The 24373-nt window shown below is 44.9% G+C and overlaps 1 protein-coding gene across 1 annotated transcript; it reads left to right on the top strand.

The window, feature by feature from the left end:
* Nucleotides 1–3932: 3932 nt before the first annotated feature.
* LOC142255871 (olfactory receptor 6N1-like) lies at nucleotides 3933–21289 on the top strand. Its single transcript, XM_075327319.1, has 2 exons — nucleotides 3933–4008; nucleotides 20340–21289. Exons 1-2 carry the CDS (start codon nucleotides 3933–3935, stop codon nucleotides 21287–21289), a joined length of 1026 nt encoding a protein of 341 aa, XP_075183434.1.
* The last annotated feature ends 3084 nt before the right edge of the window (nucleotides 21290–24373 follow it).

The following is a 24373-nucleotide window of genomic DNA, read 5'->3' as shown; positions in this document are numbered from 1 at the left end:
AATAAAAAAAAAAATTGTATTTGTATTTTTTTCCTCATTTCTTTATAGTAGTTTTATGGGAACAAATGAATCTGACTCTTTCACCAACATTGAGATACAGTATTTATCTATCCCTCTATCTATCCCTCTATCTATCTATCTATGATTCTATCTATCTATCTATCTATGATTCTATCTATCTATGATTCTATCTATCTATGATTCTATCTATGATTCTATCTCTATCTATCTATTATCTGTCGTGTATCTATATATCCCTCTATCATCCATCCCTCTATCATCCATCCATCCCACTATCATCCATCCCTCCCTCTATCCCTCCCTCTATCTCTCCATTCATCCCTCCATTCATCCCTCTATCCCTCCCTCTATCCCTCCATTCATCCCTCCATTCATCCCTCTATCATCCATCCATCCCTCCCTCTATCCCTCCATTCATCCCTCCCTCTATCCCTCCATTCATCCCTCTATCATCCATCCATCCCTCTATCCCTCCATTCATCCCTCTATCATCCATGCATCCATCCCTCCCTCTATCCCTCCATTCATCCCTCCATTCATCCCTCTATCATCCATCCCTCTATCCCTCCATTCATCCCTCCTTCTATCCCTCCATTCATCATGATAGAGGGATGAATGGAGATTCATCCCTCTATCATCCATCCATCCCTCCCTCTATCCCTCCATTCATCCCTCTATCATCCATCCATCCCTCCCTCTATCCCTCCTTTCATCCCTCTATCCCTCCATTCATCCCTCTATCATCCATCCATCCCTCCCTCTATCCCTCCATTCATCCCTCTATCATCCATCCATCCATCCCTCTATCCCTCCATTCATCCCTCTATCATCCATCCATCCCTCCCTCTATGCCTCCATTCATCCCTCCATTCATCCCTCTATCATCCATCCATCCCTGCCTCTATCCCTCCATTCATCCCTCTATCATCCATGCATCCATCCCTCCCTCTATCCCTCCATTCATCCCTCTATCATCCATGCATCCATCTCTCCCTCTATCCCTCCTTTCATCCCTCTATCCCTCCATTCATCCCTCCTTCTATCCCTCCATTCATCCCTCCATTCATCCCTCTATCATCCATCCATCCCTCCCTCTATCCCTCCATTCATCCCTCTATCATCCATCCATCCCTCCCTCTATCCCTACTTTCATCCCTCTATCCCTCCATTCATCCCTCTATCATCCATCCATCCCTCCCTCTATCCCTCCATTCATCCCTCCATTCATCCCTCTATCATCCATCCATCCCTGCCTCTATCCCTCCATTCATCCCTCCCTCTATCCCTCCATTCATTCCTCTATCATCCATCCATCCCTCTATCCCTCCATTCATCCCTCTATCATCCATCCATCCATCCCTCTATCCCTCCATTCATCCATCCCTCTATCATCCATGCATCCATCCCTCCCTCCATCCCTCCATTCATCCCTCCATTCATCCCTCTATCATCCATCCATCCCTCTATCCCTCCTTTCATCCCTCTATCCCTCCATTCATCCCTCCTTCTATCCCTCCATTCATCCCTCTATCATCCATCCATCCCTCTACCCCTCCATTCATCCCTCTATCATCCATCCCTCCCTCTATCCCTCCATTCATCCCTCTATCATCCATCCATCCCTCTATCCCTCCATTCATCCCTCTATCATCCATGCATCCATCCCTCCCTCTATCCCTCCCTCCATTCATCCCTCTATCATCCATCCCTCCCTCTATCCCTCCTTTCATCCCTCTATCCCTCCATTCATCCCTCCTTCTATCCCTCCATTCATCCCTCTATTCATCCCTCTATCATCCATCCATCCCTCCCTCTATCCCTTCTTTCATCCCTCTATCCCTCCATTCATCCCTCTATCATCCATCCATCCCTCCCTCTATCCCTCCTTTCATCCCTCTATCCCTCCATTCATCCCTCCATTCATCCCTCTATCATCCATCCATCCATCCCTCTATCCCTCCATTCATCCCTCTATCATCCATGCATCCATCCCTCCCTCTATCCCTCCATTCATCCCTCCATTCATCCCTCTATCCATCCCTCCATCCCTCTATCCCTCCTTTCATCCCTCTATCCCTCCATTCATCCCTCCTTCTATCCCTCCATTCATCCCTCTATCATCCATCCATCCCTCTATCCCTCCATTCATCCCTCTATCATCCATCCCTCCCTCTATCCGTCCATTCATCCCTCTATCATCCATCCATCCCTCTATCCCTCCATTCATCCCTCTATCATCCATGCATCCATCCCTCCCTCTATCCCTCCCTCCATTCATCCCTCTATCATCCATCCATCCCTCCCTCTATCCCTCCTTTCATCCCTCTATCCCTCCATTCATCCCTCCTTCTATCCCTCCATTCATCCCTCTATTCATCCCTCTATCATCCATCCATCCCTCCCTCTATCCCTCCTTTCATCCCTCTATCCCTCCATTCATCCCTCCTTCTATCCCTCCATTCATCCCTCTATTCATCCCTCTATCATCCATCCATCCCTCCCTCTATCCCTTCTTTCATCCCTCTATCCCTCCATTCATCCCTCTATCATCCATCCATCCATCCATCCCTCTATCCCTCCATTCATCCCTCTATCATCCATGCATCCATCCCTCCCTCTATCCCTCCATTCATCCCTCCATTCATCCCTCTATCCATCCCTCCATCCCTCTATCCCTCCTTTCATCCCTCTATCCCTCCATTCATCCCTCTTTCTATCCCTCCATTCATCCCTCTATCATCCATCCATCCCTCCTATCCCTCCATTCATCCCTCTATCATCCATCCCTCCCTCTATCCGTCCATTCATCCCTCTATCATCCATCCATCCCTCTATCCCTCCATTCATCCCTCTATCATCCATGCATCCATCCCTCCCTCTATCCCTCCCTCCATTCATCCCTCTATCATCCATCCATCCCTCCCTCTATCCCTCCTTTCATCCCTCTATCCCTCCATTCATCCCTCCTTCTATCCCTCCATTCATCCCTCTATTCATCCCTCTATCATCCATCCATCCCTCCCTCTATCCCTTCTTTCATCCCTCTATCCCTCCATTCATCCCTCTATCATCCATCCATCCCTCCCTCTATCCCTCCTTTCATCCCTCTATCTCTCCATTCATCCCTCCATCATCCATCCATCCATCCCTCTATCCCTCCATTCATCCCTCTATCATCCATGCATCCATCCCTCCCTCTATCCCTTCATTCATCCCTCTATCCATCCCTCCATCCCTCTATCCCTCCTTTCATCCCTCTATCCCTCCATTCATCCCTCCTTCTATCCCTCCATTCATCCCTCTATCATCCATCCCTCTATCCCTCCATTCATCCCTCTATCATCCATCCCTCCCTCTATCCCTCCATTCATCCCTCTATCATCCATCCATCCATCCCTCTATCCCTCCATTCATCCCTCTATCATCCATCCATCCATCCCTCTATCCCTCCATTCATCCCTCTATCATCCATCCATCCCTCCCTCTATCCCTCCTTTCATCGCTCTATCCCTCAATTCATCCCTCCATTCATCCCTCTATCATCCATCCATCCCTCTATCCCTCCATTCATCCATCCATCCATCCCTGTATCCCTCCATCCATCTTTGCAGCTGAATAACCTGCTTCTGGTGTCTCACCTGCAGTATAGAGGTCAAGATAACAAAATCTTCCTATTGGTTTCATTAGAGGCAGTAGCTCAGTGGTTAGAGCTGCTGCCTTTGAAACAATGAACTCACAGCTCCACGAGTTCGGGTCCCGGCCGCCCCGAAAATCCAGAGCCGATGATAATTTAATTTAATTTATTCACTCCACTGAGGGGAGGAGCCGGGACATCAGCTGTGAGCCGCGGGAGTGCGGGACAGCCCTGATAAATCGTGCAAGTCCCGCAGAATCCGGGACGGTTGGGAGGTATGGACACCGGCTCGTGTGCAGACTTGTGCAACCAGTATCTGGCCTGCTACATCAGCGAGGCAGCAGAGGCCGGGGGTGTGCGCGTCAGTGGCTGCAGCAGCTTCCTATGAGGATGGGCCGTGCTCTGCTTATTCTCCTTCCTTAAATGTAATGTGATGAAATTAGCACCCGGAACAGTTTACAAAGGCGCGTTATCATGGCCACAATGATTTACAGCCTGAGGCCTGAGGTCCCTGCTCACCAGAATGAGAAACCTGATCCAGCACTGACCACAGAGCTCCGCACACACAGCACTCACCACAATGCTCCGCACTGACCACAATGCTCCACACTGACCACAGAGCTCTGCACACACAGCACTCACCACAATGCTCCGTACTGACCACAGAGCTCTGCACACACAGCACTCACCACAATGCTCCGTACTGACCACAGAGCTCTGCACACACAGCACTCACCACAATGCTCCGTACTGACCACAGAGCTCCGCACACACAGCACTCACCACAATGCTCCGCACTGACCACAATGCTCCACACTGACCACAGAGCTCTGCACACACAGCACTCACCACAATGCTCCGTACTGACCACAGAGCTCTGCACACACAGCACTCACCACAATGCTCCGTACTGACCACAGAGCTCTGCACACACAGCACTCACCACAATGCTCCGTACTGACCACAGAGCTCTGCACACACAGCACTCACCACAATGCTCCGTACTGACCACAGAGCTCCGCACACACAGCACTCACCACAATGCTCCGCACTGACCACAATGCTCCACACTGACCACAGAGCTCTGCACACACAGCACTCACCACAATGCTCCGCACTGACCACAATGCTCCACACTGACCACAGAGCTCTGCACACACAGCACTCACCACAATGCTCCGTACTGACCACAGAGCTCTGCACACACAGCACTCACCACAATGCTCCGTACTGACCACAGAGCTCTGCACACACAGCACTCACCACAATGCTCCGTACTGACCACAGAGCTCTGCACACACAGCACTCACCACAATGCTCCGCACTGACCACAGAGCTCTGCACACACAGCACTCACCACAGAGCTCTGCACTGACCACAGAGCTCCGCACTGACCACAGAGCTCTGCACACACAGCACTCACCACAATGCTCCGTACTGACCACAGAGCTCTGCACACACAGCACTCACCACAATGCTCCGTACTGACCACAGAGCTCTGCACACACAGCACTCACCACAATGCTCCGTACTGACCACAGAGCTCTGCACACACAGCACTCACCACAATGCTCCGCACTGACCACAGAGCTCTGCACACACAGCACTCACCACAGAGCTCTGCACTGACCACAGAGCTCCGCACTGACCACAGAGCTCTGCACACACAGCACTCACCACAATGCTCTGCACTGTCCCCAATGCTCTGCACTCACAGCAGTGACCACAGCGCTCCGCACTCACAGCAGTGACCACAGCGCTCCACACTCACAGCAGTGACCACAGCGCTCCGCACTGACAGCAGTGACCACAGCGCTTCGCGCTCACAGCACTGACCACAGAGCTCCGCACTGACCACAGAGCTCCGCACTCACAGCACTGACCACAGAGCTCCGCACTCACAGCACTGACCACAGAGCTCCGCACTCACAGCACTGAGCACAGAGCTCCGCACTCACAGCACTGAGCACAAAGCTCCGCACTCACAGCACTGAGCACAAAGCTCCGCACTCACAGCACTGATCACAAAGCTCCGCACTCACAGCACTGAGCACAAAGCTCCGCACTCACAGCACTGATCACAAATCTCAGCACTCACAGCTCTGAGCACAAAGCTCCGCACTCTCAGCAGTGACGCTACCTGTAACTTCTCCTGCGAACCTGACTGCACTGCACTCTACTATTTCAATGTAATGTCTATTTTCCATCTGCTTCCACCTCATGTCACCATGCAGAAGTGCTTAATAGCTAGTTTCGGGACTTTGGGCTTATTTTACCTATTGTACGCTCTTTAACCCCTTCACGACCGGCCGATTTTTCGCTTTCCGGTTTTTATTCGCCATTCTTTTTCTGAGAGACGTAACTTTTTTATTTTTCAGTCAATATGGTCATATGAGGGCTCATTTTTTGCGGAACGAGCTGTACTTTTAAATGATACCATCAGTTTTACCATATAGTGTACTGGAAACGGCAAAAAATTCCAAATGCAGAAAAATTGCAAAAAAAGTGTGATACACTATTGTTTTTGAGATATTTTATTCACTGTGTTCACTATATGGTAAAACTGATGTGTGGGTGTGATGCCTCAGGTCAGTGCAAGTTCGTAGACACCAAACATGTAAAGGTTTACTTTTATATAAGGGTTTAAAAAAAAAACGGAAGTTTGTCCGAAAAAAGTGGCGCACGTTTTACGCCATATTCCGTGACTCGTAGCGTTTGCATTTTTCGAGATCTATGGCTCAGTGATCGCTTATTTTTTGCGTCTTGAGCTGACATTTTTAACGGTACCATTTTTGCGCAGATGCGACGTTTTGATCGCCTCTTACTGCATTTTGCGCAAAAGTTGTGGCGACAAAAAAGCGTCGTTTTGGCCTTTGGACTTTTTTTGCCGCTACGCCGTATACTGAATCAGGTTAATTGTTTTTATATTTTGATAGGGCGTTCCTGAACGCGGTGATACCAAATGTGTGTATATTTTTTATTTCTTTAACCCTTTAATTTTCATTGGGACGAATGGGGGGTGATTTGAACTTTTAGTTTTTTTTTTAAAACTTTTTTTTTTTACTTTTTTTTTTTTTTTATTTTACTAGTCCCCCTAGGGGGCTATAGCGATCAGCAATCCGATCGCTCTGCACTATCTGCTGATTACAGCTGTAAACAGCAGATACGCTCACTTTCTTTTTCACTGTGCCGCGGGCACAGCGAAAGTCAAAGCAATTCATGTGTAGTACAGGAGTCATCACATGACCCTGTGCTACCATGACAACTATCGGAAGTCATGTGATCGCGTCACGTGACTTCTGGTATCGGGTGGTAAGTAAACGTTTACCGCGATTGCGCTTATAATGGCGCTGTCACATATTGACAGCGCCATTTAAGGGGTTAAACGGCACGAGCAGATAACGATTCTGCTCGTGCCTAGCAGGCACACATCTCAGCTGTGAAAATCAGCTGAGATGTGCGCCAATCACAGCATGCTGCCGGCGGCAGACCGCGGGCAGTAACGTTATGACCGCTAGGACGTAATTTTACGGCCCGCGGTCGTTAAGGGATTAAATGACAGTACATGCTGGTACTTGTGGTATCCATCTGATGGAAAACTTATGTCATGGTTTAATTGAAAGCATTGTATTTTTTGTTTAGCTAACACCAGTAATCATTAAATAAATTGTCCATTCTTAAAGACTATATTCCCTCTTGTAAAATAAAAATAACATATACTCACTTATTGTATTGGCACCATTCTAGCTCTGTCCGCACTGGTTCTCCTGGGGCACACGTGACATTGTCATGTAAGCCATTATTGGCCATACATTAGATAACAATATCACGGGACAACCGGAGCTGACATAGCTGGAACAGCACTACAACCGACATGAGTATAGGTCATTTTTTATTTTACAACTTAGATGATCTAACCCTAAGGGTTTTCCACCTCTCAGACAATCTTTTCTGAATCCCTATTTTCATCCCCCCCAGGAAGAATAACACCATTACAGTGATGTCAAATCTGCCTCTCCCAAGACTCACGTGACATTATGGCACACAATCTCTTCGACCAATTAGCGCTGACTTCATTCTTCCCTCCTACAGATGTAATTGACATCGCAAGGAAATGAGAGCAGCGACTCTTACTTCCACTGTATGTATTGATTTTTACAACAAGGGATAGATAGAGTGAAGCCAGCGCTGATTTTCCACAGGGATTGTGTGCCAGCACCAAAAAGGAGTATAGGTGTTATTATTTTCCTTAGGGGGAGGGTGAACATAGGGCTTCAGAAGGGGTGTCCAAGTAGTGGGTGACCTATTTAAGGCTAGGTTCACACTTCCGTTGTTTTGCATCAGTCACAATCTGTCGCCTTGAGGAATTACGGTATCCTGCAAAATATTTTGCAGGAATCCAGTTTTTCCCCATAGACTTCTATTAGTGACGGATTGCGACTGATGATGCTGCGTTGCATCCGCTGCGTTGCGGTCAGTCGTTTTTTAACTGACCGCCGGGCGGGAGCAACGCAGCCTGTAACGTTTTTTGAGCAGCGCAATCCGTAGGATTTGGCTGCGCATGCTCTCTCTGGCTCCCTGCACCCGTAACCAGGATACACATCGGGTAACCAAGCAATGTGCTTTGGTTAGTTACCCAATATTTACACTGGTTACGTGTGCAGGGAGCCCGCGCTAAGCGGTGTACGCTGGTAACCAAGATAAATATCGGGTAACCAAGCAAAAAGTGCTTTGCTTTTAGTTACCCGATATTTACCCTGGATACGTGTGCAAGGAGGCCGACACTTCCCCACTCGGCTCCGCCCCCTCCCACACTCCGCATGTGTACACACTCACACACACTCACATTCACACACACACTCACTTGTCCCCAGCCCTGCAGTCCCCGCGGCACTGACGTCCTCAGCGCCACGGCCCCGCTCGGCTCCGCCCCCTCGCGCTCCGCCCCCCGCAAAAAACGGAGTCCGACAATGATTTCTGTTCTTTGTCATCCGTTGTACAACGCATCAGTCACATGCGTCAAGCAACGCATGTGACTGATGCAAAACAACAGAAATGTGAATCTAGCCTAAGGCTGCTTTCACACATCAGTTTTTTGGCATCAGGCACAATCCGGCGAAAAAACTGATGCGACGGATCCGGCGAAGAAACGGATCAGTTGCATCAGTTTTTTCCATCAGTTCCTTCAGTTTTTTGACAGATCCGGTGTGATACCGAGCATGCTCAGTTAAAAAAAAACGGATCCGGAGGCCGGATCCGTGTTTTGCCGCATTACCCCGGATCCGGCATCCATAGGCTTCCATTATAAAACACGCCGTACACAAAAACGTTCACTTCAACGTTTTATTCGGCTGCCGGACAAGTAAATTTTGCCGGATCCGGCAAAAAACGGATGAAACGCAAGGCCGTCCAGCACTAATGAAAGTCTATGGGGGAAAAAACGGATCCGGCGGCAACAGACGGCGGATCCATTTTTTCATGTTTATGCCTGATTGTGCCTGATGGCAAAAAACTGATGTGTGAAAGCAGCCTAACGGTGACTGACTAGTAACTGCAGGGTATCCATGTGCAGCAGAAGTGCCCCGTGTAAAATGCCAGCAACAGCCATCTTTAAAAGTAAACAATTACGGTATATGATAATGTCAAGGTAAAATAAAATGACTTATCGCTCCGTCCATACCCCTATGACAGTAAGCCAGTGGCTCCTGGGAGGTTGTAAGTTCCTGAGCTTCAGTGGTTCACTGTGTGATCTCTACTTCCAATAGGTGGCGCTGCGCTAGAGTTTGTCTCCTTTCCTGGAGGGACAATTTGAGGGCATGAACAGTGACACTGTTCTCGGCTAGCCGAAGAGTTGTATAGCGCTGAAGGTGACGTTGCTCTAACATCAGATAGGGCCATAATTGTAATAAAAGAGAGTGTAGAAGAAATAAGGTGACACTCACCCCGATCCATAAAAGTCCTTTATTTTGTTTACTTAAAAACGATAGCTACAGGAAGATGCGGACAGAGCTGGGGACGTCAGCGCTGCTCACATCCATGGTTTTTAAGCAAACAAAATAAAGGACCGGTGTCATGTAAACCTCTTGAAGGGTCCTCACCCCCCCCCCCCCCCCCCCCGCTCTGCCATCAGCCACAGATCGTCATGACGATTATCTGATCGGCCTGAAAGTTTAGGTATTTATGACTTTGGGTGATGGTAGAACTGCAGCCAAAGCATGCATAGAAAGACATCCCTTTGTTCTGTTGGAGGGAAAACTTCCAAAACAGTTTTTAAGCACTACGTTAATGCTAGAAAAATGAAAAGCATATTTCCAGAATCCCTGTGGAGTGCTGAACCCAGCGCACCGTCTAGTTGCACTGGAAGATCGCTGGTAGCGCAACAATTGAGTATTGGCCAGTAAAATCATGCTAGATGCGTTATGTTTGGTATCTATGTAAATGTAAAATCGAGATATAAAATATGATGCTAATATCTTTCACCTGTGTGGCCAAGGGGCAAAGATATATGAAAAGCTAAAATTAGAGAATTTTGTGACAATCTCGGCACAGCCCACGAGAGACTGTAAAATGAGGTCACAGAGAGGGGGGTTACCTAAGTGCATAAAAGCGACTAGCTCCTTGGGGGGGGGGTCAGTCAGTACTGGAGGGCATCAGTAAGTTGTGATGCTGGCCGTCTACCATCTTCTCTTGGAGTCCCTCCCTCCCTAAATTCAGACGTCACATTTATGGCACGAGTTTAGTAAGTTTCATGTTTATACCTTTTATTTTTATGTGACTGTCTATACTGTATTTGTATTGTTCCCTTTTGTAAATTCTTGTATATTTCATAAACACTGCCTATTTTTGGATTAAATATATAAAATTTAATAGCTTCTTTCCTCATGCTTTATATGCGAATGCAAAAACCCGAAGGGCCTTATGCTATCTGAAACGGGTCCCCAGCTATCCCGAAAAGCTGGGTGGTGGCAGCATAATTATTATTGCATAGTATATTGCATAGTATATTGGGGTGCTATCATTAAGGGTAACGAGGTATATATATATTCCATTAGCGGGAATCGGTGATATATACATTTACCCTTGCTGTGAGACTTCCAATATTTGGCATTTGGCTCAGCAGCCTCATTTTATGCATTGTCCTGCAGTACCAAAAGTGGCCTGCCGACAAGGGGGGGCGCTAGAGAGTAGTCGTGTTTGTGAAATGAGCGAACAGCTACGGGATATCTGAGTGACTCCCCCGACTGTTCATGAAAGCGGGGTAAGTGCCACCTATTTCTTCTACACTTGGCTCTGCTATATCGTCTATTTGAAGGTTTATCTCTACTGTCTCAATGTGATGAGTTAGTGCTCATTGTAGTCCTTTTTATGTCCTATGATGAGTATGTTGGATTAATGTTGCCAAATCTGACTGTTTTTTTTGTGGTCATAATTGTAATAAAGACCCCCTATCACATCTAAATTTTCTGTAGGGCGACTTAAATTACACTTGATGTTATTCTGGCTTTACAGCAGTTTCTATGCTGTAATTGTGTATACACTCAAGCAATCCACAAATTGACAAATATATTTTACATTAATTTCATATGAGGTGGGCCTGTCTGCTCTCAAATGCCAGGGCTGATTTTCAGTCCCAGTCTGGCCCTGGTTTACCTATTTGGAGCTCTAGAAGGTCGAAAATATATCTTAGGTTCATCCTTTTCAGATGCACTCTTTCTAGCAGGTATAAAAATTCAATCTCTATATTAGCAGCATAATGAGTTGTACTGAACAGTTCAGTACGGCGCTGTGACTGTAAATCCGGAGTCAAACTTGCGAGTGCCTCACGTGTAACTTGCACGAGTCTCTCACTGAATCACCCGGCATGGCCATACACTCTCCTGACAGGAGCGGGTCGGTTGCATGTATCTCTATGCAGCTGAGACGCTCCTGTCCGGAGAGTGTGCGGCCATGCCGGGTGATTCAATGAAAGACTCGTGCAAATTACACTCGAGGCACTCACAAGTTTGACTCCGGCCTAATACTGTCCATCCAGGGCTGCTCAAGTCAACTAAAAGGTGTCGTGAAGTAAGAATATCTAGGAGCAACAGCTCGGATGTCAAGCTGCGCTCACACAACTAACAGAATGGGACTACATGGTATCCTCTAGGATTACTGCTGGGTCCACATCTGCTTTTGGATTCTGCTTCAGGATCGGAACTCTTAGGTGACAAAATAATTTTTCAATTTGAAGGAGACATGTACAGTACAAACTGTGGAAGTCACACAGTTCATATGGTTGAGAAAAGAACGTGCGTCCGTCAAGCTCAACCAACTGATTTAGGAGTTTGTAAATAAAATCCTCAGCAAAGACAGAAATCAGTCCATCTGGAGATATATACTACTCACAAAAAGTTAGGGATATTTGGCCTCTAGGTGAAATTTATGTAAAACTTAAAAAGTTCACCGTACAGTGATATGTTATCATGAAAGTAGGGCATTTCCTTGGAAGCATGCAATGGTAATTTCCTCATCTCAAACAATTTATTGAAACAAAAGCCAACACCAGTGGAGGGTATACTCTCCAAAATGTCAGTGCCTCAATAACTTGTCATGTGGCCTTTAGCATCAAATATAGCTGACAACGACATCTATTACTGGTCACAAGTGGAGTTATTGTCTGCGGAGGCATGGTGTACCACTCTTCTTAAAGGGCGGCCCTCAGGTCATTGAGGTTCTGTGGTAGAGAGTTACGGCCTCTTCACGGTGACTCAGCTGATCCCATAGATTTTCTACGGGATTCAGGTCTGGAGAAAGTGCAGCCACTCCATTTGAGGTCCTCTGGTCTCCAGCAGCCGTTCCCTAATGATGCAACCTCGATGAACTGTAGCATTGTCCTCCATGATGATGAAATTAGGTATTGTTCATGCAGAGGCACAATGACCGGATTAATAATGTTATTCCAGTAGTAGGGGCTGCCACTGTTCCATTCACACAGTTCTGTACCGGCCCACACTGTAACACCACCATCACAAAAGGCTCATCTGGTGACAAAAGTGACTGATGCATAGCGCTCTCCTGATGTCTCTATTGGTGGCCATCATTTTTGCTCAGCGTGAATTGACTTTCATCAGTGAGGCCCACTGGTACCTCATCTAGCGTAGATGACCCCTGTGCCTAGACATGCTTTCAGGTACCCTTGCAGGTCATCTAGTACACAGACCACGTTGATGTAAATGGTTTTGAATGGTTTGACGTCACACTGGGTGCCTTTCACCTCTTTACATCTGCCTGGAGTTGTGTGGCCTTCATCATATGGCTCACAACGGCATTTTGCGCAATGAAGCAGTCATCAGTGTGGGATGTGGCCAAAGGACATCTGCCTTTCTGTGACTTTCCAGTCTTTCTGTGTCTCTGTACAACCTACTGATTAGAGATGAGCGATCCTGCCAAGTATCGGATCGTTTCAGGATCGCCGAGCCTGCCTGAGATCGCTGATCATATTGTTGAGCCTAGCCAATCTGATTGTCGAATGATCCTAGCTGAACCCATTAAATTCAATGGGAGGGGAGGCAAAAGTGATGTTATAAAATGGTGTGTGGGGGGGGAAGGGGGAGGGGGGTGTAAAAGAAAAAAAAGAAAAAAGGATTAAACCAGTTCATCAATATATACTTACCGAGTCCCCGCCGCTGCAGCGCTACTTCCGGGTCTGACAACTATATCTAATGCATATTTACTGCTTTCTCTGCCCACCAGCGGCTCTGATTGGCTGCAGTCAGAACTAGCTCCCAGACAACATCTGTGATTGGTTGGAATCACAGACACAGTCTGTGGGTCTATATTGTGGTATACAATTGGTGTAGGCTCCCCCCTGTATTGATACCAGCACAGATAAAGCCACAACTACAGGCTGCAGTCCCTAGCCATGTGCTTATCTTGGCTGTGTATCAAAATAAGAGGAACCACATGTTCCTTTTTTAAAAAAAATAATTTTGATACCCAGCCAAGATAAAGCCCAACAGCTGGGGGCTGGTATCCTCAGGCTGGGGAGACCCAGGGCTATTGGGCCCCTAAAAATAGCAGCCACCCAGAATTGTTGCATCCATTAGATGTGATAGTCTAGGCACTTTACCCAACTCTTCCCAATGGCCCTGGTGTGGTGGCAATTGAGGCAATAAAGGGTTAATGGCAGCCCACAGCTGCCACTAAGCCATAGATTGGTAATGGGAGGCATCTATGAGACCCCCTTATTACTAATCTGTAAGTGAAATTAAATAAACACAAACACCACAAAATTCTTTATTTGAAATAAGACAAAAAACACCCTCTTTCCCCACTTTATTAACACCCAAAAGACCCAGGTTCAGCATAATCCACACGAGGTCCATGACAATCCCAGCTCTGCTACATTACTGTAGGCACAGCACGCAATCATGGAATATGACCGAATTATGTGAGGTTCAGGCACAGACTGGGTCTCTATGAGCGGTGCCGTCACTTTAATAACAGCGACAACCCTGGGCGACTGTAGGCTGCCATTTTTTTTATGGGCAGAGACCAATAAGCACAGGTCTAACCAGCCTGAGAATACCAGCCCCCACCTTGGCTGGGTATCAAAATTATGGGGGAACGCACAATGTTTTTTTAAATTGTTTATTTATTTATTTATTTACATTAAAAAAAAAAAAAAAGGAGCATGCAGTTCCTCTTATTTTGATACACAGCCAAGACAAGTGCATGGCTAAGGGCTGCAGCGTACAGCCGTGGATTTATCTGTGCCACTGTTTCGGGCGAGGGCGGGGTCTGCCAATGCTTGATATGGCTGCGATGGGAAGGGAGAGGATAGTTTTGCCGTCCAATTATTTACCGATCCTTAGCAAGATCACCGACTTTTGAGGTAAATGATCGGATGTCCAATCCTAATCCAATCTGGCCAAAGATTGGTCAATTTTTACATTTTCTCATCTTTAGCAATCAGGATCACGCATCTCTGCTGCTGCTGCTGACACTCTAAGCTCAGTGGCCGCTTCCGTCTGAGAACATCCTGCTTGAAGCCTCACAATGGCACGGTACTGCTGATCAATTGTTAGGTGTCGCCTTGGTCTTATGATGTCAAAATGGGAACAGTGTGATGAGGATGACTATTTGTGGCCACAGCAATGTAAAGCTCATAAAGAAGGCTTTTCTCAAATACCTTGTGCAGTCAGTTGAGCCTCTGAGCGGAGCTATTGTGGGCCGCTCATCCACATCACATGCCCCACGGGTTCCGTATCCTCTGATGTCCTGTGATATCACATCAACTTCCAGTTGACTCGATATCACTGAGGCGGCCCCAGTCTCCCTGAGTGACTAGGCTGTGGACGGAATTTCACTACTCGTTGCAGTCCACCTGTTTAATACCAAGTCTAATCAAACCTTGAAATTTTTTGGGCGATTCATGGATCAAACACCTACAGTGAATTTTGCATTAGGTTCCTTGATGGCTAACAGCAAGTTGTACAAGAAGTACTGAAATATTGAACAGTTGGACATGAGCATTCAGTTTAGAGATGGTCCCATTAAGTCCACCTGAAAATGTTAGAGGACATTTTAGGATTGTCCTGAAATTTCACCCAAAAGCCAAATATCCCTAATTTTTTGTGAGTGTATTTATTTTACTATTGTTTCGGCTGTTTTGGCTGCATACGTTAGTACTTATCAAGACTAATTTATATATATATATATATATATATATATATATATAATAAACTTCATATATGGAAATGAAAATTTCCATATATTAAGTTGATTCCTATTCATATATATGTATATATTAGCTGTAGTACCTGGGCAAGGGATAATAACTGTCTCTCTCCCAGTCTCTGTCTCTGCCTGTCCATATCTGTCTGGCTCTCTGTCTGTCTCTCTCTGTCTTTTTCCCAGTCTCTGTCTCTTTCCCAGTCTCTGTCCCTTTCCCAGTCTCTTTCCGTCTTTTTCCTTGTCTCTCTTTCCCTGTTTTTGTCTCTTTCCCTGTTTTTATCTATTTCCATGTCTCTTTTCCTGTATGTCTGTCTCTTTCCCTGTCTGTGCCTGTCTCTTTCCCTGTCTGTCTGTCTCTTTCCCTGTGTGTTTCCTAAGGCCACTTTAGACACACAGATAAATCTGCGGCAGATCTGTGGTTGCAGTGAAATTGTGGACAATCAGTGCCAGGTTTGTGACTGTGTACAAATGGAACAATATGTCCATGATTTAACTGCAACCACAGATCTGCCAAAGATTTATCTGTGTGTGTAAAGTGGCATTTACTCTGTCTGTGCCTATGTCTATCTGTCTCTATCCGTCTCCCCACCGACATCTTATTACCTCACACATAAGCTTCTTATACTAACAATTTATTTTGTTCCTATAACAACCACTCACAGCTCCTATTAATAACCTATAGCTCGCAGCTCCATTGACTTTAATAGAGGCAGGTTTTTTGGAGAGTAACTGTAAAGCACAGGGTTAAATTTTCCCACCAAAACATAGTCTATGATGTTCCCTGAGTCACATGAGATGTCTGTGCAAAATTTTGTGATTGTAAATGCGACGGTGCGGATTCCTTTAGCGGACATACAGTGCCTTGCGAAAGTATTCGGTCCCCTTGAAATTTTCAACCTTTTCCCACATTTCAGGCTTCAAACATAAAGATAAAAATGTTAATGTTATGGTGAAGAATCAACAAGTGGGACACAATTGTGTAGGTGAATGATATTTATTGCTTATTTTACATTTTTGTAAAAAATAAAAAACTGAAAAGTGGGGCGTGCAAAATTATTCGTCCCCTTTAAGTTAACACTTTGTAGCGCCACCTTTTTCTGCGATTACAGCTGCAAGTCGCTTGGGGTATGTGTCTATCAGTTTTACACATCGAGAGACTGAAATTCTTGCCCATTCTTCCTTTGCAAACAGCTGGAGCTGAGTGAGGTTGGATGGAGGCGTTTGTGAACAGCAGTTTTCAGCTCTTTCCACAGATTCTCGATTGGATTCAGGTCTGGACTGTGACTTGGCCATTCTAACACCTGGATACGTTTATTTGTGAACCATTCCATTGTAGATTTTGCTTTATGTTTGGGATCATTCTCTTGTTGGACGACAAATCTCCGTCCCAGTCTCAGGTCTGTTGCAGACTCCAACAGGTTTTCTTCAAGAATGGTTCTGTATTTGGCTCCATCCATCTTCCCATCAATTTTAACCCTAGAATGCGCAACCATAGAAATCTACACTTTTCACATACCTGGGGCCTTTTAGGCCTGTGTGCAAATAACATGGAGTAATTCAAATAGAAATACTTTTCAAAGTTTAATTGAGATGTGGATATTTCAAAACATTATAATTCTGTGCATAAATCAAAAAAGTAGAAAACAAGTAACCTAGCAGGCCTGCGAGGCCCCAGGTATGCGTTCTAGCGCTCACCATCTTCCCAGTCCCTGCTAAAGAAAAGCAGGCCCAGACCATGATGCTGCCACCACCATGTTTGACAGTGGGGATGGTGGGTTCAGGCTGATGAGCTGTGTTGCTTTTACACCAAACATATTGTTTGTCATTGTGCCCAAATAGTTTGATTTTGGTTTCATCTGACCAGAGCACCTTCTTCCACATGTTTGGTGTGTCTCCCAGGTGGCTTGTGGCAAACTTTAAACGACACTTTTTATGGATATCTTTGAGAAATGGCTTTCTTCTTTCCACTCTTCCATAAAGGCCAGATTTGTGCAGTGTACGACTGATTATTGTCCTATGGACAGACTCTCCCACCTCAGCTGTAGATCTCTGCAGTTTATCCAGAGTGATCATGGGCCTCTTGGCTGCATCTCTGATCAGTCTTCTCCTTGTTTGAGATGAAAGTTTGGATGGACGGCCAGGTCTTGGTAGATTTGCAGTGGTATGATACTGCTTCCATTTCAATATGATCTCTTGCACAGTGCTTCTTGGGACGTTTAAAGTTTTGGAAATCTTTTTGCAACTAAATCCGGCTTTAAACTTCTCCACAACAGTATCCCGGACCTGACTGTTGTGTTCCTTGGTCTTCATGATGCTCTCTGTGCTTTATACAGAACACTGAGACTATCACAGAGCAGGTGCATGTATACGGAGAATAGATTACACAGAGGTGGCTTATATTTATCTTAATCAGTCATTTAGGACAACATTGGATCATTCAGAGATTCTCAATGAACTTCTGGAGTGAGTTTGCTGTGCTGAAAGCAAAGGGGACGAATAATATTGCACGCCCCAATTTTCAGTTATTTATTTTTTACAAAAATGTAAAATAATCAATAAATATCGTTCAACTTCACAATTGTGTCCCACTTGTTGATTCTTCACCGTAACATTAAAATTTTTATCTTTATGTTTCAAGCCTGAAATGTGGGAAAAGGTTGAAAAATTCAAGGGGGCTGAATACTTTCGCAAGGCACTGTACATATACACACATACACTGAGCCTTATATATTAGATTGATGTCTTTACTTCTTGGAGAATGTCATATGACTGGTCCGTTACCTGCGTGCCGTTTTTTTTTTTAGATTCAAATGTCTGCTCCCTACATATAGATCCTCACCACTGAGGCATGATGAATTTTTCCTCAGGAAGGAGACAGTCTCAAAAACACTAGAAACTAAAATCACCTTTTATCTTATCTTGTCTGATCCATTGTTATGGCAGCGTGGTTTTAACCCCTTCATCTATGATCCACTTTTCATGAGGACTGCTGCAGTCGTAAATGTCAAGCCGTAACGGTGGTTGTGACTATCTCACAACCTTTCCAGGTTAGCAATTCCGATACACTGTTCCAACTATCCCACAAGGATAAGACCCCATATTGCGCCTTTGTGTACCGCCCCTCCAGCAGTCGAACTGCTCGGATCCGGAGTTGCTGTGTCTCAAGGGTCTCCGGACCCAGGTGCTTGGGGACACTCAAATGTAAGAGGGGTATTTACAGGGGATAAATGTTCGTGATGCAACCCGTGGTTCGCGGTAAGGGAAGTACCGCCGCTGCCGATGGGAGTACCCGGGGGAGATGGAGTGGGGCAGCCAGAAGATGTTCCCTCCACGGGTAGAGGAAGCCCCAGGACTCTGGATGGTGGAGGTGTAGCGAAGCGTGGTGCAGACTATGCGGGCAGGCAGGACACAGAGGAGGGCAGCATACTCACTCAGGCCGTGTTGATGTTCGTGCGACCATTAAGCAGACTCTGACACAGGAGTAAACCGAGTCTCTGGGTGCCGCTGCCACTTGAGGGGAGCACGTCCAGGATCCGTCCCCGTTAGTATTGCTTAGTGGTCCGGAGTCTGCCTCCATGCACTGTATTTAGAAGTTCTAAGTGACCCCTCGGCCTGAAGCTGTCGGGGTCCCGCTCCCTATAATTAAATAGAGGAGCTGTGCTCTCGATGGCTGACACTTTTGATTTCAGTGGGCCGCATGAGCTGGAAAGCCCTATCCCCTTCGTTGTGTTGGTGCCTTCGATCTCTGAGCTCTTGGGGAAAGTTCATAAACACACTATCCTCCACAGGTGAATTATCAGGTTGCGTGAAGCTACTCCCTGATCTAGGGTCCAGTACCTCGCCGTGCTCAGTCTCGGTTCGATTATTAGATTTTACGGTGCTGACCGCTCTCCCAAACTAAGTCTGGGCACCCTTCTCCAATACCCTATGACCCGGTCTCCGACTCTTCCGGTCCCGGACCACCGTCTGCGACCTAGCCAATGTCACACAGGGAGCTACGACTCCCAGCTCCTCACTCTTTGAGGGCTACTACTGTTCTTTCCTGGGAGCTACAACTCGCAGTTCCTCTCCCTTTGAGAGTCACTACTGTTCTATGTCCCTCCCACCGGTCTGCCTGACCCCTAGGTGGACGGACCTATTCCAGCTTGGCTACCCCACTGGTGTGCCTGACAGGATGTGGTGTAAGGTGTGGCTAGGATTTGGATGCTGATGGAGCAATACCAACGGTTGGGATCCCAGAACCATGGAGGGTGGGTTCTGCACCATAAGGGCAGGGGTGCAGTTCCCTGTGACACCCTGAATAGGTCAGGGGCATCACATTTGTCTTTTCAGTTATTATCTGCTAGTATTATATTTGACAAACAGATAAACCCAAATTCGGTAAGAGTTTGTAAAGGAATAATCATCAAGAACCTTTCTTTCTTGGCTGGACCTGTGAAGGGTAACATTGTGGCCAGTGATTGAAGACTGCTCTTTCCGTGACATTGCCTTTTGCAAAGGTGGAAGAACAAACTTAGTTTGGAGCATTCTGACCCTTATTGCATTGAATTATTATACTTGGGTGAACGTGAGCCATTTTCACAAATGTATTGCAATCCCAGATACAACTTGAAGCTCATGAGCTCCAATTTGGTGATGAAGTCTTTGGGTTTCCTCAGACACAAGATGCATTTTTTAGTGCTGCACCAACTATAGCTACGCCCCTGCTGAACCCTTCCAAGAAGTATTCCCCACCTTTGAGGAGATAACATAATATGGTCTTGGTCAAATAAAACAATTTTCAGGTTTCTGGTAACTTTTCATACCCTGCATAAACAATTATTTCAACTCTTGATTACGGATTGTGTTCTGTTACCTGACAATGCTGAAAATAAGAAAAACACCTGTGTATATTAAGGCTTTGTGAATCGATATTACTACTAAATTACTGTAAATTTATTACATTGCCTCTGAAATTTCTTATTTTCAGGGAATTTGCAAAATATGTACAGCAATGGCAGCACAATCCAATACATTATTTTATCTGGATTTCCAGACCTGCAATATTTCCAAGGTTTATTCTTCACGATGTTTCTTCTTATCTATATATTTATAGTTTTTGGAAACGGGTTGATATTATTCTTGATCTTGACCGAATCCAGTCTCCGGTCACCTATGTATTTCTTCATTGGAGCTTTATCTTCTCTAGAAATCTGTTATACAGCCGTTACTATCCCTAAGATGTTGGCCGATCTATTGGCCGAGGAGAAGAAGATATCTTTCACTGGTTGCTTTCTACAAGCTTACTTCCTACATGTACTGGGTGTTGCCGAATGTTCTATGCTTACATTAATGGCCCTTGACCGGTATTTGGCCATCTGCAAACCATTACGATACTTCACCATTATGACTACTCGGTTGTTTATGGAGTTAATTTTTCTGTGTATTTTTTGGGCATTAAATGCTCCGGTTTTAGAGATTATTGTAATTTCTCATCTTCCTTTCTGTGGTCCAAATCGGATAGAGAACATTTTCTGTGATTTTCCCCCTCTCATTGATTTAGCATGTTCAGACACTAGATTCCTTAAGATGGCGGAGTCGGCTTTCAGCTCGATGGTCATGGTGAATTTTTTGTGTGTACTTCTTTCTTACATGAAGATTTTATATGATATTCTGAAGATTAAGTCTAAAGTTGGGCGTCAGAAAGCCTTCTCTACCTGTGGCACCCATCTTATCGTCGTTGTGTTATTTTTCGGCAGCATTGGTTTCATGTATATACGCACTGCCAAGTCCTATTCTAAAGACTACAACCGGGCAGTTAGTCTTACCTTTGCTGTTTTTATACCTTTAGCTAACCCTATCATATATGGCTTGAGAAACCAAGAAATTAAAAAATCTATGAAAAATGTTTTTAATTGCCTTTCCTTAAAGTACAGTTGATATGTAGGTTTTTTAAAATAAACTATTCACGTTCCACGATCTACAGTCATGGCCACAACGTTGTAGACTGACCCAAATTGTGGTTTTAACACAGTTTAACTCATTGTTTTAGATTTTTTTAGTTAGTTGTTTCAATGGTTACTGAAGTACAATTATAAGATTTAGGTTTTTAAAGAAATACATCAAGTTGATATGAAAAAAAGTTTTATTACAGCATTTTGACTTATTTTTCCAGACTTCAGCCCTTAACCATGTCAGCTGGATATCAACTTCTGGGCCAAAACCTCACTGACGACCCATTCTTGTCTTATCAATGCTTGGCGTTTATCACATTGTGTATTTTTGTTCACCCACTTTTTGAGGATTGACCACAGGTTGTCAATAGGATTGAGATCTGGGGAGTTTCCTGACCATGGACTCAAACTAGTCACCAAGCCACTTAGTTATCACTTTTGCCCTGTGATATGGTTTCCATCATGCTGGAAAAATCATTGTTCGGTCCCACATTGCTCCTGGATCGTTGGGAGAAGTGTCTCTTGGAAGTGGTTTACATCCCATTCTTTATTCATGGCCGTGTTCTTAGGCAAAATTGTGGTGAGGCCCCTCCATGGATGGTCCCAGGAGGCTTCACTATTGTCATGACACAGGACCCGTGGTAGAACTCACCTTTTCTTCTCTGGACAATCATTCTTCCAGAAGTCCCAAACAATTGGAAGGGGCGTCATCAGAAAAAATAGTTTTACCTTATGACATAGCTTGGGCTGCAGAGGACAAGATAAAGTTATTTTCTCTGATGAAACCCTCGTCAGACTGTTTGACCCTTCTGGAAGAATGATTGTCCAGAGAAGAAAAGGTGATCGCCAACATGAGTCCTCTATCTCAATTATCATGACAATAAGTCAGGGAATATTCATAGTAAGTTAATAAACAAAGATATTCCCAAGTGCAAAATTTTATTAATAAATAGTGCTAAACAAATTTAAATTCATGGAGGTATTACCATAAAATTGATAAGGATATACCTATAACCCCAGTCTGCTAGTGGGCAAACCGGGGAGCCAAATACAGATAATCAACAATATTTCACACAGGTTACCAATAAATGCATAAGTATAACAGAGACTCACAACAAGCCAATACTCAGCAATATCCTATTAAATAGCAATAGTCCAGGACACATATAACCTCCACTCCTGTGGACAGATGAAAGAATGCCGTTGGGCTGAGGTATGGAAGTCCTCAGTATGTTGTACTGTAAGGCAGTAAACCTGGTGACTTTGTGCTTGCCTCGACGCGTTTCCCCATATAAATATAATGGTTCCTCAGGAGGCCTGATTGAAGATTAGACAAAGGATAGTAAGCGTCAGATACGCAGATCCGTGGTGTCAAAAATCCTGGATAATACCGCTTGTAGGTCCAGACAATGCTGATATCAACCTCAGCAGTCAGGGAGCACCTCCATGAATTTAAATTTGTTTAGCACTATTTATTAATAAAATTTTGCACTTGGGAATATCTTTGTTTATTAACTTACTATGAGTCCTCTATCTGCCAACAATAAAGCCTCCTGAGACCATTCATGTGTTGGGCTTCTCATCCATGGAGGGGGACCACTCACTTTTGCTAAAGAACACGGCCATAAATAAAGAATGAGATCTAAGCATCCTTCAAGAGCAACTTCTCCCAATCTTCCAGGAGCAGTGTGGCGATGGACAATTCTTTTCCAGCATGATGGAGACCATATCACATGGCAAATGTTATACCTAAAGTTGCTCGATGAACAAAACATTGGAATTTTGGGTTCATGGCAAAGAAACTCCACAGATCGTAATTCCATTGAGAACCTGTGATCAATCCTCAAAAAGAGGTTGGAAAAACAAAAACAGAAATTGTGATCAACTCCCCCATTTTTTTTTTCAATTTGAGAGTCCTCAGTGGTTATTACTTTTTAATGGCTAATAGAAAAGATTATAATAAATAGCAAGCTTTCAAGACTTCTCAGGTCCCTTCATCAGGCTTAGTATCACTGATCTCCCTTCATCAGGCTCAGTATCACTGAGCTACCTTCTTCAGGCTCAGTATCACTGATCTCCCTTCTTCAGGCTCAGTATCACTGATCTCCCTTCATCAGGCTCAGTATCACTGATCTCCCTTCATCAGGCTCAGTATCACTGAGCTACCTTCTTCAGGCTCAGTATCACTGATCTCCCTTCACCAGGCTCAGTATCACTGATCTCCCTTCACCAGGCTCAGTATCACTGATCTCCCTTCATCAGGCTCAGTATCACTGAGCTACCTTCTTCAGGCTCAGTATCACTGAGCTACCTTATTCAGGCTCAGTATCACTGAGCTCCCTTCTTCAGGCTCAGTATCACTGAGCTCTCTTCTTCAGGCTCAGCATCACTGAGCTCTCTTCTTCAGGCTCAGCATCACTGAGCTCCCTTCTTCAGGCTCAGCATCACTGAGCCTGATGAAGACACCTGAGAAGTCTTGAAAGCTTGCTATTTATCATCATCTTGTCAGCCATTAAAAGGCAACAACCACTGAGGGCTCCCAAATTTAATTAAAAAAAAATCCATCTACTTGCTAACAAAGTACAAAGATATTTTTTACCTATATATATATATATATATATATATATATATATATATATATAAACTCCAAGCCCTGATGAGACAAGAATGGGCCATCAGTCAGGATATGGCCCAGAAGCAGATATAGACCTGTCATGACAAAGAGGAGAAGTCTTGGAAAAATCAAGGTCAACTCTGACTATTGAGGTTTTACATAAACTTGATGTATTTGTCAATAAAAGTATAAAAAATGATGAAATGCTGATCATTGTACTTCAGTAACTGTAGAAACATCTGACAAAGATCTAAAAACCCTGAAACCGCAAACCAAAATGTGAGTCAATATCAATCTTTTGGGCACAACTTTACGTCTATGGCTGATGGAGGAATAACAATGGCCTTTGAGCTCACAATTTATGGAAGAAGCATTGCAATTTATTTACAAGTTTTTTTTAATACAACGAATTACAAGGACAAATTTCATGGAGCTTCTACTCAAGTCACGGTACTC

This window comes from Anomaloglossus baeobatrachus, chromosome 11 (assembly GCF_048569485.1).
Source record: "Anomaloglossus baeobatrachus isolate aAnoBae1 chromosome 11, aAnoBae1.hap1, whole genome shotgun sequence".
NCBI lineage: Eukaryota > Metazoa > Chordata > Amphibia > Anura > Aromobatidae > Anomaloglossus > Anomaloglossus baeobatrachus.
Note: the sequence above shows the minus strand (reverse complement) of the source record. Positions and strands in the feature narration are given on the sequence as shown.